Source organism: Sesamum indicum, linkage group LG1 (assembly GCF_000512975.1).
Source record: "Sesamum indicum cultivar Zhongzhi No. 13 linkage group LG1, S_indicum_v1.0, whole genome shotgun sequence".
Taxonomy (NCBI): domain Eukaryota; kingdom Viridiplantae; phylum Streptophyta; class Magnoliopsida; order Lamiales; family Pedaliaceae; genus Sesamum; species Sesamum indicum.
Genome location: NC_026145.1, coordinates 14,682,246 through 14,696,284, shown reverse-complemented (window position 1 = coordinate 14,696,284; position 14,039 = coordinate 14,682,246). Strand labels below are relative to the sequence as shown.

The 14,039-nt window shown below is 36.6% G+C and overlaps 2 protein-coding genes across 3 annotated transcripts in view; one reads left to right on the top strand and one right to left on the bottom strand.

Annotated features, from left to right (window-relative positions):
* LOC105167813 (probable carboxylesterase 15) lies at nucleotides 4,938-6,276 on the top strand. 2 transcript variants are annotated; one of them, XM_020697261.1, is made up of 2 exons: nucleotides 4,938-5,383; nucleotides 5,432-6,276. In XM_020697261.1, the coding sequence occupies exons 1-2, from the start codon at nucleotides 5,022-5,024 to the stop codon at nucleotides 6,075-6,077; spliced, it is 1,008 nt and encodes a 335-aa protein (XP_020552920.1). In that variant the 5' UTR covers nucleotides 4,938-5,021; the 3' UTR covers nucleotides 6,078-6,276. The 2 variants fall into 2 exon arrangements, with proteins under 2 accessions (XP_020552920.1, XP_011085931.1); XM_011087629.2 differs by having other exon boundaries at nucleotides 4,938-5,402; nucleotides 5,451-6,276.
* LOC105167808 (DNA-directed RNA polymerase III subunit 2) overlaps nucleotides 7,207-14,039 on the bottom strand; it is a 24,360-nt gene continuing 17,527 nt past the window's right edge. The window contains exons 33-38 of the mRNA XM_011087621.2: nucleotides 13,890-13,947; nucleotides 13,229-13,299; nucleotides 12,297-12,381; nucleotides 12,114-12,217; nucleotides 8,559-8,687; nucleotides 7,207-7,482 (exon numbers count right to left, since the gene is read on the bottom strand). Coding sequence (XP_011085923.1) covers nucleotides 7,432-7,482; nucleotides 8,559-8,687; nucleotides 12,114-12,217; nucleotides 12,297-12,381; nucleotides 13,229-13,299; nucleotides 13,890-13,947 — 498 coding nt within the window. The 3' untranslated portion in view covers nucleotides 7,207-7,431. The remainder of the gene's footprint in view (nucleotides 7,483-8,558; nucleotides 8,688-12,113; nucleotides 12,218-12,296; nucleotides 12,382-13,228; nucleotides 13,300-13,889; nucleotides 13,948-14,039) is intronic.

Genomic DNA, 14,039 nt, shown 5'->3' with positions numbered 1-14,039 from the left:
TTTCCATTTCTGACGAGTTATGTCTCGGCAATCTCCGCATGGACCGCAACTCTGTCGGACGTTTGTGCTACATGCTTCAGTACTCAGGTGGTATGACCCCGACCAAAAACTTAAGTGTCGTCGAGCAGGTAGCGATTTTCCTTAGCATTGTGTCCCATCACAAAAAGAATAGCATGGTGAAGCATGATTTTATACGTTCCGGACACGATCCACAAACATTTTCACCGTATCCTTAATTCAGTGATTAAGTTGTACAATGTCCTCTTGGCCAGGCCAACTCCAATTACGGACGAATGCGTTGACTCCCGGTGGAAATGGTTCAAGGTATTTTTTCATTTATTAATTTCATTCGAAATGCACATACAACGTTGTGCTTGTTTTACCGGTCGGTAGATTGTGGATATTATATACCAATTGCAAATGACGATTTTATTACTACTTGTAGGGCTGTCTTGGGGCATTGGATGGGACTTTCATTAACGTATGCGTACCTGAAAAGGAAAAATGAAGGTACCGAACCCGCAAGGGTCATGTTGCTGTCAACGTTCTCGGTGTTTGCAACCCAAACATGCAATTTATTTATGTGCTTTCTGGCTGGGAGGGTAGTGCTGCTGATAGCCGCGTACTACGCGATGCCGTCCATAGACCGGGTGGTCTTAGAATATCCTCAGGTTATAATTTCATCCACAATGCTTTCCTATTTCTCTTGTAAGCGTATATGATTGTTCGGGTTCTGATTTTTTAAAAACATAGCATAATGTTCGTATATGCTTTCCCAGGAAATTACTACTTGTGTGACAATGGATACGCAAATGCCGAAGGCCTCTTGACTCCGTACAGAGGTGTTCGCTACCACCTACGAGATTGGGACACTGGAGTAGGAGGACCCCAGAACCATCGGGAGTTTTTCAATCTAAAGCACGCGTCAGCTCGTAACGTCATCGAGCGTACCTTTGCTTAAAATGCGTTGGGGTATTTTAAGGAGTCAGTCATTCTACTCCATCAAGGTCAAAACCCGGATAATATTGGCCTGCTGCTTATTGCATAACTTTCTAAGACAGGAAATGCCTGATGACCCGTTGGAAGATGAGTTACCTACCGTAGGAGTTGAAGAGACGGAAAACGATGGGAAAATAGTCTGGAATATAGAGCCCAGTCCAACGTGGACCAATTGGAGGGATACATTGGCGACGTCCATGTACAACGAGTAGAGAAGCCACCATTGATGAGCCATTATTATACAATATTCACGATTGTCTTTGGTTGCCTTCAGTCTATTGCATAGTCCCGCAAGTCAAAACAATTATTTGAATTTTCTTCTGTAATCAAGTCAGCGTAATGGCATTAGGTGTATCAAGATTGGATACACTTCTTCATTGTAGCGTTCTATATCCTGTTTTTTCGTACTTGTTGCTTCGTTATACTCCTTACATTGTTACTCATTTACATAGAGTTCTTTAAAGTTTTTCGCACTCGTCTGATTCGAAATTCATTTGTGTCATCTTGTACTGTTTTCATAACTTTTGGTTATTACTCATACATACCATGGTGCCTGTCTAATCACATTTTTTCTGCTTTATCTTTAATCAGAATATGGAGGTTGGATCTGATTAAGGTAGCAGCATGTCGCGCCGTCGTGGTGGGAATCGCAATAGGCCTTTTGGGCGCCGAGTGTGGACAACAATGGAGGAAGAATGCCTTATTGCAGCACTAAGGAATTTGGTGGTAACCGATTGGAAATGCGAGAATGGGTTCAGGAATGGGTATCTGGGACAATTGGAGCCCTACATTTTGAAGCATTTCCCACATTCTAATATTAAGGCCGCCCCACACATCACTTCCAAACTGCACGTCTGGAAAAAAAAAATTACTCCACACTGACCACCATGCTTACACGGTCTAAGTTTGGTTGGGACGGCAGCTGGAACATGGTAACGGTTGAAGACGATTCCATCTGGGATGATTACGTGAAGGTATGAACCTAACTCGATCGTTTGTGCACATTGTTTAACATACTTTTGTATTCTTCCTTTTACTTACCTCCATCAGTAACGCTTTTACAGATGGATCCATCCGCAAAGGGGATGAGGCATAAACATGGCCATTTTTTCCTTCTTGGAGGAAAATTTTTGGTCGGGATCGTGCTACTAGAGAACGAAGTGCTAATCCATTTAAGGAGGCCAACGACGTCCGAAATGAGATTGGTGAAACCCACGAATGTAATGTGCGGGATGACGGATGCAGTTGTGTAAGAATGGACGTGTCTGAGCATTAATTGCATATGCAGGGGATGTATAGTCAAGTGTAGGTTGCCGACATTTAGGAAAAATAGCACAATGTTTATTCTATGCAGCAAGTGCCCAATTAATGCAGACGCATTGGATGTATAAAGAATTGCAGTATGCAGCCATTTTCAAACAATGGCATCAAGTTTATTATCTGCAACAGATGGACAATGAATGTTGGAAGTTGTGTGACAATGAATGAAGTAGTTAGGGGGATAGGTAGTTTGTGTGAATTAATGCAGAACTTGAAAGTTGGGATGAATGAAGTAGTTGGGGGGATAGGTAGTTTGTATGAATTAATACTTCAGAATGAATGCAGTAGTTGGAAATTGGGATAATATATTATTTGTAAAAGAACGTATGGAATTGAGTAAGGCATGAGTACGTGAGAGGGTAAGACACAGTAAGATTAAATTGCTCAACTTGTCACTAGCAACTTTAGTAAGGCATGAGAGGCGTAACAAGTATAAGAAAATAATCGAATGAGTGCATACATTATAATAGAAGTAGTTTACAAAGTTTAAAATGGCATACGAGAGAAAACTTACTTGTTAGAGCACTCTTTGGGACAATACAAATTCCATAACGTAAAACAAGGAAGATGTGTTGAGATTGAAAAAAAAGTATATACAGTCGGAGTGATTAAGCAAGCTTAAATATTGAGCGAGTATGCAAGAGTGATTAAGCAAGCTTAAATATTGAGCGAGTATGCAAGAGTAATTAGCAAAAGAAGTAATAAGACGATCAAGTAATTGCGTAACCATCTACGGCTGCTATTCTCGGCTTGTAGATGATCATTCAAACATTTTATTTGAGTTTCGTAGGCTGATATACGATTAAGCAACCCAGGAATAATCTCTTTTGACCTACGGCACATGGGCGGGTCGACCCATTCAAACATGCCGCAATAATGACCCTAATTATAAAGACATGTATGAGGTGAGTAAAAATGTCTTACATATACGAAATAGGCAACATTAAATGAGTAAATCGTATATGCTCAGAATACCATATACCACATTTAAAAAAAAACATTTTATAGTTCTGAGCAAGAGTTTACTGAAAGAACGAACCGCGTTGCCAGGGCACCCGCGAAATCTCCATCCCGGATTAAGGTTAGTCCATGATGTGCGTAAGTGAACATCCCTACCGCAATGGCAAACATGAAAAATAGATTCGATTGAAGCAGAAGAACGTTGCCTACTACCCGTTCTGCCTTCGTAATTGGTACTACTGAAATCGTTTTGGAAAGGAGCGGTAATGATGACCTAAACAGTAACAGTGCAGGGATGGAGGGTCATGTCATATAAACGATGGGGTAATCAGAAATTGCTTTAGATTTTATCCGAAAAGGATTACAAACTCACCGAAGTCGCCGGATGGGAGTGCGGAAAATCGAAATTACATAAACCCTAAAAATGGAGATAAGGGTTCAGGGCAAAATTACAACCCGTTACATATATCAAGGGCTTTGTGGTTACGGAAAATGTTTGGATAAAGATAAGCTTACCGTGAAGACGATGGATGAATTCGTCCAGTACAATGGATCGGTGGGAGGATCCCCTTTCGGCAAAAACCAGCTTAAAACAGAAATTGGGGAAAGAGAGGGAAGGGAAATGACGAGCAGACGGGCAGGAGCGGTGGGCATATGCATATTGTAAATTGTACAAATAGAAGGGGGCATTAACGTAACAGAACAAGTACATCGTAGAAGTAATACATGAAGGTAAATAGAAGAAAAAGGATAGATTTCGAAATTAATCCCTATAGGTAAACATTGGTCTATCTATCCCATCAGAACCAGTCCAACTAGCAATCCTAAATTAGTCCGGAGGGGGGATACGAAGTGGGGGAAAGTAAACATAGCCTTAGAGTAGAATAGCTAAAATTAAACTGGAGTTGGGCCCAGTAAATCATACTTTGGACTGGTTGGTTCAAACTGACCCAATAATGTAAAAAATCTATTTGGGCTGAGCCCAATAAGTTATGTATGCATACAAAAAATAAGCTATGTGAACGACGTAGTTTCTGCATACAATAATTTAAGGGAAGGGATTTTTCTAACCAAAGTAAGCTTCAAAAAACACGAGGAAACAAACACTTGTTATACAATTGATGAAGACAAGTGACCTAAACTCTGTCGGAAACGTTTATTTCATTGTATCTGCGTAATGTCATTTTCTTGTGAATAGTTCTTGGTCTTTTTATTCACTTAAGAAAGTTAGCAACGAAAATTAGATGAAATTCGTGGGAGGCCCCACAATCACCAAATTCCACAACTCTTCAGTTCTCTTCTACCAAGAAAAAGATGAGACAGCAATTTCTATGAAGTTTGTAGGAAGTTTAATGATGTCGATGTGCTCTTTTGCATAGATTTTAATTTAAATTGAGTTTCTTTAAATTTGAACTAATTATATAATAAATATCATATATATATTTTTTTATGTATTATTTAAAAAAAGTTATCAATCGCATTATAAATGTATCGTAATTATTGTATTTAATGTGTGGTTAATTACCAAATTTGATTTAAAAAAAGTCCCACCACTATCTTAATCAATGAAAAAACAAAGAATCTTCCTCACATCTACCACTCATTTTCTCATTAGTTCATTGACCAAATTACACTATAAATTGTTGGTGATCATACTTGGATTTATTTCATCTCACTTCCAGAAATATTAATTTTTATTACATCTGCGAAAAGTTTTTGATAGTTGCACGAGAATTATTACAATGTTGCCAGAAAAGAAAGTGATCGATGAAGTTTCGGGATGGCTAAGAGTGTTTGACGATGGCTCCGTCGATAGGACGTGGACTGGACCTCCTCAAGTCAAGTTCATGTCCGCCCTCGTCCCGCCGCACCACCACTTCATTGACGGTGTCGCCATCGCTGACGTGGTGGGGGACCAAGATTCCGGCTTGAAACTCAGGATTTACCTGCCGGAGAAGCAAGAAGATGATCCGGAAAAGCTTCCCGTACTCCTGCACTTCCATGGTGGAGGGTTCTGTATCAGCCAGGCTGACTGGTTCATGTATTACTCGGTGTACACTCGCCTGGCCCGGACCGCTAGGGCCGTGGTGGTGTCGGTATTCCTGCGGCTTGCGCCGGAGCACGCGAGGGCCGGGGTGGTGTCGGTATCCCGGCGGCTTGCGCCGGAGCACCGTCTCCCGGCCGCATGCGACGACGGCTTCGCCGCCCTACTCTGGCTGCGCTCCGTGGCGGGTGGCCAGAAGCAGCAGCCCTGGCTGCATGATCACGCGGATTTCAACCGTGTTTTCCTCATAGGGGACAGCTCCGGCGGCAACATAGTCCACCAGGTGGCGTCGCGTGCGGGGCGAGAAAACTTAGAGCCTTTGAGGGTCGCCGGGGCGATCCCAATCCACCCTGGATTCTGCAGGTCACAGAGGAGCAAGTCGGAGATGGAGCAGCCGGAAACACCGTTCTTAACATTGGACATGGTGGACAAGTTCTTGAGGCTGGCGCTGCCGGTGGGAGCGACAAAGGACCACCCGATCACGTGCCCGATGGGGGAGGCGGCGCCGGCGATCGAGAAGCTGAAGCTGCCGCCGTACTTGTACTGCGTGGCGGAGCAGGACCTGATAAAGGACACGGAAATGGAGTTCTATGAGGCGATGAAAAGGGGTGGGAAAGAGGTGGAGCTGGCGATGAGCGAAGGCGTGGGGCATAGCTTTTACCTGAACAAGATTGCTGTGGATATGGATCCTAAAACAGCCCAAGAAACTCAGAAACTCTTTCAAGCAATCAAAGACTTCATACACAACCACTGAATTTGAGTTATGGTTACAGTAATTTCTTGGATGGATTTCATTTTCAGTTGTGGATTTCTTGTTTTGGGGTTGCTGAAATAAATTAATACAGACAGAGACAGACGACAGACCGATTTTTAGTTAAGTGTGTGTGTTTTTATATGTATGAATTAATTAATTATATTAGCATGCAACTACTGTTCCTCCTCTCCCAAAAGAAGATACTATTATTCCATTTACTTTTCGATGACTTTAAATTTTTTATTCAATAAATTAAGTTTGTCGAACCAAATTAATATATAATTAATTATTTTTTTAAATTATAAATATATTATACTTTTAACATAATTAATTCAAAAAGAATTAAATTCGATATGAATTAAAAATTTCCCAACGTGGCAAGAGGAAGGAATGGCAGGGTGCTTTGTTTTGGTAAAGTCTTAAATTATAGTCTGTGATATTGTTTGGGTGTTATTGCTACAATTGATATATTGTTATCTAAACTGTAGTAAGCAGTTTAATGCTGTTATATAACACCAACTATTCTTATCTTTTAAAAATGTAATAAGTCATTTCTGACAGTTTATTTTCTCAAAAAAAATTAATAAAAATTTAAAAATAACCTGTTGACCAGATCAAACTTTAATATAATTATTCAATACCAGAAAAGTCCATAGGGTTGGGTGTTTATGTAATTACCAAAAAGTGAAGAAAGGATGAAAACATTGTGTTTAATTAATTAATGAGACTTAAGATAAGTCATAACATGGATTATTTAATTTTGAAGCCTACATCATTTACACACATTTTAACGTGGGATATTTTATGGCTTAGTCGCCCTAAAAGAATTGATTCATATGCTTTAGCAGGTTTTGTCCCAACATCTTTTATGTGTTTGGCCAAATTTAATTAAAATATTTTACAAGTTGGTTTACTTTATAAAAATATGGAACTTATGAAATGTTAGTGATGCAATTTTACAACTAATCGTCAAAATTGAGAGAATGTTGCTGCAATTTTAAAAATAAGTGAAGAACTCTTTACTATTTCTAAAAGAGCTAAAACATCTTATTCTTAGAACTTAAGCTAACTCTTCCTGATAAAACCTCATTCAACCAAATAACTTGAGAGAGAGAGCGGACTATGTTAGTAGTTTTGAGCCCTTCAGATGATTTGCTATTGAACCATCCATGCTGTTAATACACATTATACAACATTTTGCCAAAAAGATAGAAGATAAGACGTATTATACAATATAAGTCATATTTCACATAGAAACACATCACTTCCCATCAAGAACATAAAAGAATATTTGCAAGTATTGTGCTCTCATGCTTCAGCATTTTGGAGAAGGATGTCACAAACCACATAAGATTCAAGCCTCCGTTAACTTTAAACGAGGGATGATATTCATCGCCTGGAGCTCCTGCCGATAAAGCAAATAACACAAAAAGTTGAAATTTATTATCATGTCAAAAGTGAGGAGTTCTGATTGAGAAACACAATAGGAAGATACAAATCATTATGAAATTATCTTCAATCATCATATTATACAGTGTTACTTGAGTTTTGTAAAATTACGCACAAACGATCTATTAATATTGGACGGTTATCCAAAAACTCTGACAAGGGAATCCATACGTAATTTTCCAAATCAGGAAGATGACCAAACTTCATATAGTCTAGGTAAATTGTCTCTACATTGACTTAGAAAGAATGCAAGTGCAATATGCCCACCAGCAAGCTACTATTTTATCTATTTCAAGACAGAATTGAGGGAGTTCATCAATTTGCAGCACCTAATATGACTCAAAGCAAAATCACGACCGAACACAGGCCAAATTATCAGAATCAGTTGTTATCATATTTATGACCTAATGGAGTTCGATTATGGAAGATGAATAAACCACCAGAATTCAGTTTGCCTATACCCCAACAAATGACATCCAAAACTAATTAATATATAGATGTTTCCCAACAACAATTGGGGTGTAGAGAATACCAATTCGTTGAAACTAATGTTACTGCATGGCTTGGAATTATAAATTTTCACCATTTTGTTCCAAAAGGCCCCAACGAATTCTTGATTGAAATTAGAGAATCTTTTGTAATATATGAAAAGATATTATTTCATAGTGATCTCTCAAAGAGGCTAAGGCCAGGAAACGTATCAACATACTTGAACCGCGAATGGGTTCCACAGCTACAAGCTCATCTGAGAAATTCAGCGGACTTACCAAGCTGATAATAATAAATTTTAGGAATATAATCAAGCTAAACAAGTAAACTGTTTCCAGATTTTACAGAAGTCACTTGAAGTTGTTGGCATTGATAAATCACTTAGCTTTAGGTAAAGAATTTTAGGTCAAGTTGGTATGATACTGTTGGAAGCGACTGGACTTATTCAGAATCCTTCAAGAGGTTTTCCACCCATATTAAAAAAAGGCATATTGCACATGTAAGAGTATCAAGATAATCATTCAGAGAAACAATTTGAATTACCTGGATTAAGAGCTTGCATGCATAGGGCAATTTCATGGTAGATATATTCTCCCCATTCTTGCATGTCGAACAAATGCCTGTCTTTAACTTAAAGTTGTAATATCCCAATAGACCACACTTGCGGCAGACCTGCGAGCAACAAGGTTACTTGGAGCAGCATGATATCGAACACAAAAACTATATCACCAGAAAATAAAGTGGCAAGAAGATATAAGTTATTTTATCTATAAAAATTGGGCCTTAAAAGTGGCAATGCAGTTTATTGGCAATGGACTAGGAAAGACTGCACAAGAAGGAGAGGCTGGGTCACAATTTACTAAGGTTAATCTAGTTATGTAGCTGGCTTGAAGCCCATTTCTCATCTGGATTATAAATTGCCCCCATCATCGGCCAAAAATGTGCAATTAAATATTGCAAACCAGAGCTATTCAAAGAAAGGTTCAGTTTATTATGGCATGTTCATTAACAAACCCAGAGCCGCAGCGAGGCAGTGACATGAGGCAACACTCTGGCTTCCGAGTTACTGAGGATTCAATCATACTTCACAAAATGACACATGAATGGTGTCCAGCAGGATAATGTTTGAGTGTCAAATTTATGTGTATATTGTTTGTATCAATAGTGTATAGGGTTATCAATCCCAGTACTCTTACTATAGTTTCTGAACTTGTGGTCGCCCCTGCAGGCTGTTAGGTCTGGTAAAATAAATCAAAATGATACATTCTAAGCCTGTAATTTTGCTGCAGTTGAACAAACCTGTTCACATTTTTCGCGAAAATGTTAGCAAGTCAAATTCCTAACAGTCAACCAATGAAGCTCTTCCAGAAACTAAAGTAAGCAGCCAGTAAAGTTACTTATTTCTAACCCTTATATCCACAATCCTATTAACACACGATTCGTGAAAGGAACACATAAAATTCAAAATTATGCAAACTTGCATGTTCTTTAACGTTACGTGATGAACAACAGCAGAATATTCTTATTTAGTCCCCCAAGTAATTTCATTTGTCCTCTAAAAGATAACTTCAGGAAGGTGAATAAGGAGCTAACATGAAGACACAGTGTCCTCTTAGTCACTCTCAGAGCCTCAGTTACACCAAGACTAATTGCTGAAGAGATTAAGTACGTCGAACATGCAGCTGCACTACTTGCTTCAGTTAGAAATTGGACGATGCTTGGTACATATTTTTTACGAGGATAACCAGTTAATATTATGTTCCAACCTGTAGCAAATCAAATGATTACATGATTCGTCTGTGGGATGGAATAAAGTGGGAATTGAATAAATTTAGGAATGGAATAAGAATTGCATTCCTATGATTGGTATACACAATATATTAAAAGGCAATAGAATTGTCATTCCTTAGTTGCTTCCATTCACATAATTGAAAATTATAAAATATTGATTATTAATAGAATTAACTTACTTTTATGACAAATTTGCCTTTAGTATTTTTTCTTTTTAAAAAGTTACTTATTCATATTTTATAAAATTTTGTTGAATTCAATTATATAACAGTAGCTTCAGAATAGCTTATAGAAGGTTATAAGCAATTTACATACCATCTGATATGATATTAAATATATATATATATATATATATGAAAAAATATATTTAAATACATAAGACATAATTTATTGAGTCAATAGACATATAAATAATATTTTTCAGCCAAAACAAAACAAATGATTCAACGTCAAAATGGACCAATCTATTTAATCATAATGCATCTACCATTATTTCACCAATACCCGGTGAAAGAAATATTTTGAATTAATAAAAATAATCAAATATCAAACTAATATCACTTTTTGATTATTATGCATAGACAATTATAAGAAGTACTTAAATTTAATAAAAAATAAAACTAATTAAAAAAAAAAACTTTCATTCTCAATATGTTGCGAATAGCTTGTATCATGATAAGGGGAGGGAAGCTAATTCCTTATTTAAGGGAATAAGAATTCCCATGGAATAAGTATTCCCAACATAAAGCATAGCAGTCATAGATGTAGAAATAGACTTTCGAATGTCCATTTCATTCCCAGTCTATTCCTACATACCAATTTTTGTGTCTGTTCTCGCATGGTTCTATTTCTTTTTCCATGGCTTTCTTATCAAGTATTCAGGAACTATGACTATAAACCAAACTTAATAATCTGAAATATCTGAACCAAGTTATGGTAAAATGTTCGGTCTCCCTAGGCATTTAACATCAATATACTATGTTATTATCCTAACTAGGACAGAACTCAAACAATGTTGTAACTCATCTAGAACTATACATTATCCAAAAGCAAGAGAAAATGAAGTTGACTATATATTCAATATCCCATTCCTTGATGTCCTCACTTATATTCTTTCCCTGCACTACTTTATTTATCCAGACACTCTATCCACAACAGGGATACTTGTACACCCCAAATAAATTCTTTTACTAATTAATCTATATCTATACTATATATAAAAGGGTAACTTCCATAAGTGTTTGTTCCTATTGGGAAAAAAATCCTTACCCTTATTAAAGTAATATTTTAAAACTAATTATTTAATACTAACCATGAATTAGTTTAAAAAAAGAAAAACAAATTTCTATTTAATTCCACGTGTGTTATGTGTTTGTTTCTATTGTAAAAAGATAACCACATCCTTACTTAACTAATATTTTACTAATAAATACGAATTAGTTAAAAAAATAAATAAAGTTCTATTGCACAAGGAAATTATTTGGCAGTCCTAATTCCGCGGACTACCTATTTATACTTGACTTTTTAATATTATAAAATTATAAATAGGTAGTTTTAAAACACATGTCAGTGAAATATGACTCGCATAATTATAGAACCTCACCATAGAACTACTGATACTACAATAGGTTCAATTAATCATTTTTTTATTAACAATAGTAATAAATAATTAGTATAAAACCATTCAACATCAATTCATTTAAAATTTAAAGACATATCATTCAAATATAATAGTAAAAGAAATATAATATAGAAGGATAACGTTTCAAAAATAAAACAGTAATAGAAAGTAAAATGGTAAGAGATATACTACAGATGAAAAATGACTATCTTAATTGAAATTGTTATTTAAAAATTTCAAACTAAGGAAATTTGGCTAATCAAGTTTTTGTTAGTATTGATAATTTGTTTTACATCACTAATAAATAATGTATTTACCTCCAAACACAGGTTTTTACAGTTCCACGAGACTAATCCTTCATCAATGTCTAATAGGTTGTTATCAAATTGATAGTGTTGTTCAATGAAAAAACAGATGGCATTAAACAAGTGACCATGTTTACTTTCCAGTTTCAGAGAAATTGCACAAAATTCTATTATGTTTCACGGGGTCTTGTCAATGGAAATGTATCCAAATGGGAATTACAGATTGAATTCATTTGAGTAGTAAATCCTTCAAGATTAGATGAATAATGGAACTCTTTCTTGAACCTGTGAAGTCTAATGCCATTTATAGCAGCTTTGACAGAACCAGGTAACATCCTTGTATGCATTGATATAAATGGGTGTGTAATAGCTTTAGATTACCTGAACCTCAAATGGATCACTAGAAATCATCAAGCGCTCGTATATCAACATACTAGCTCCATATGCAATTAAGCAATCACGTTCCATTTCTCCAACACGCAGACCTGACCAAATCTTAACAATCAGAAACTACACTCCACTCCGGGAAAATGAAAAGTAAAAATTACCAATGCATTTGCATACCTCCATTTCTACTCCTGCCTTCTGTAGGCTGTCTAGTAATCATGACACGGGGCCCACTACCTCGAGCATGCATTTTGTCTAAGACCTGTGATTCAAAGGCAAGTGGAAATATAGTAAGTAAAAATACAAAAGAAAACCTTTGACAAAGAACTGGAAATGGAATTTTGAAGAAATCCTCATGCAGGCATGTACGAGAAATTTCCTGCATGTTATGCAGATGTGGACATCTTGCACAAACAGAAATCAAGAATTGTCGAAAGTTGTCAGCAAGAAGAGCACAATCATCTCTAAACCACTATGGATAGAATGAAACCAAGTAACCAAAGCTGTTTGCATGTAAAACTTGAAACAAAATGCACAATTTTTCATGCATGAAAACTTAAAGCCGAGGCCTACAGTACTTTCAGCCAAAAAGATTTACTGTATCAGATCTCTCCCAAGGAGCAAAAACATATGAAGAATCTTCTTTAAGTCATAGGAACTTCTGACTCATTTATTTGTATAAATTTCTTAAAATGTTTTCCTCCATTTAATGGACACATAACTCTAGTATTGAGGAGAAAATGGAAAAATAAGGTAATGGAACCTTTGATTCTACATGTAGTCCTATAAATAGATGGTCCCCCTTCCTATTCCATCTTTCAGACCCCTAGACTTTCCCTGTCACTGTTCCCACAGTGGCACCATATGTTGCCCTCTGTACCTTTTTGGAACCAATCTTGCAATTTCTCCTACTAAGTTACTTCCTCCAATCAATTGTCATCTTTGACTATCTTTTTGTATACCTATATACTGAATCAATGATGCCTCAAAAGTTCAACAGTTAAGAAATCACAGGAGTCAACAAATATGCAATGTAACAGAGAATAGCAGGGCATGCAATTAAGTGCTGTTAGAGCATGCATTAGCTCGCAGAAAGCAAAATACCATACCATGTGTTTTAACTTTTGGTAATAAATTGGACCCATAAAAATATATGCTTGCAGTGGCTCGCCTGTGATTCCTACAGATGAAAAATTGAGTGCATAGTAATTAATAAGCAAAGACCAGAAAATTTAAACTGAATCAAATACAACACCTCTCAATGTAGAAGTGAAAACTTATCTAGAATTCTCATACTTGAACAATGTGCTTATCTTATGAAATAAATGTAAAACATCTTTATGAGACTACAAAAGATATTAAATTTGATCTCCACTTGCTGCATAAAGAGCATGCCTTAACAAATTCCCATCCACTTTTACATGATTTTGTATGTTCTACTTTTTCACCTTTGCTTGAGCGTGTTAAGTTTGAACGTAAACCTTATCAATGGCTAATCTTATCAGATTCATGAATCCCAATTAGCATTTCACCGACTGAAAGAACTATAATTCATTTATTTCTGTGCCACACTGTCGAGATCCAGTACTAAAGAGACATGCATATTCATGATGACCAAAATCAATAAGAACATGGTAACAAGTGTTTCAATTCTGACTTCAGAAGTTACCAGAAAGATTAAAGATAATGTATTTGTAGACAAGCTAAAGTTTTTTGGCTTGTTTTTCATTTACTTCTAGAAAGCTGAATAGGAAAAGGCAAGAAGAAAACCTGAGTAGATGAAGTCTTTGCCATTGTAGCTAAAACCATGCTTCACAAGGGTTTCACTGATACATTAAAAAGGGTGATGAAAACTTGATATAAGATAAGAAAACGCAGGTCAAATATCACGGGACAGGGGAGTGGGAGGGGTCAGCAGCT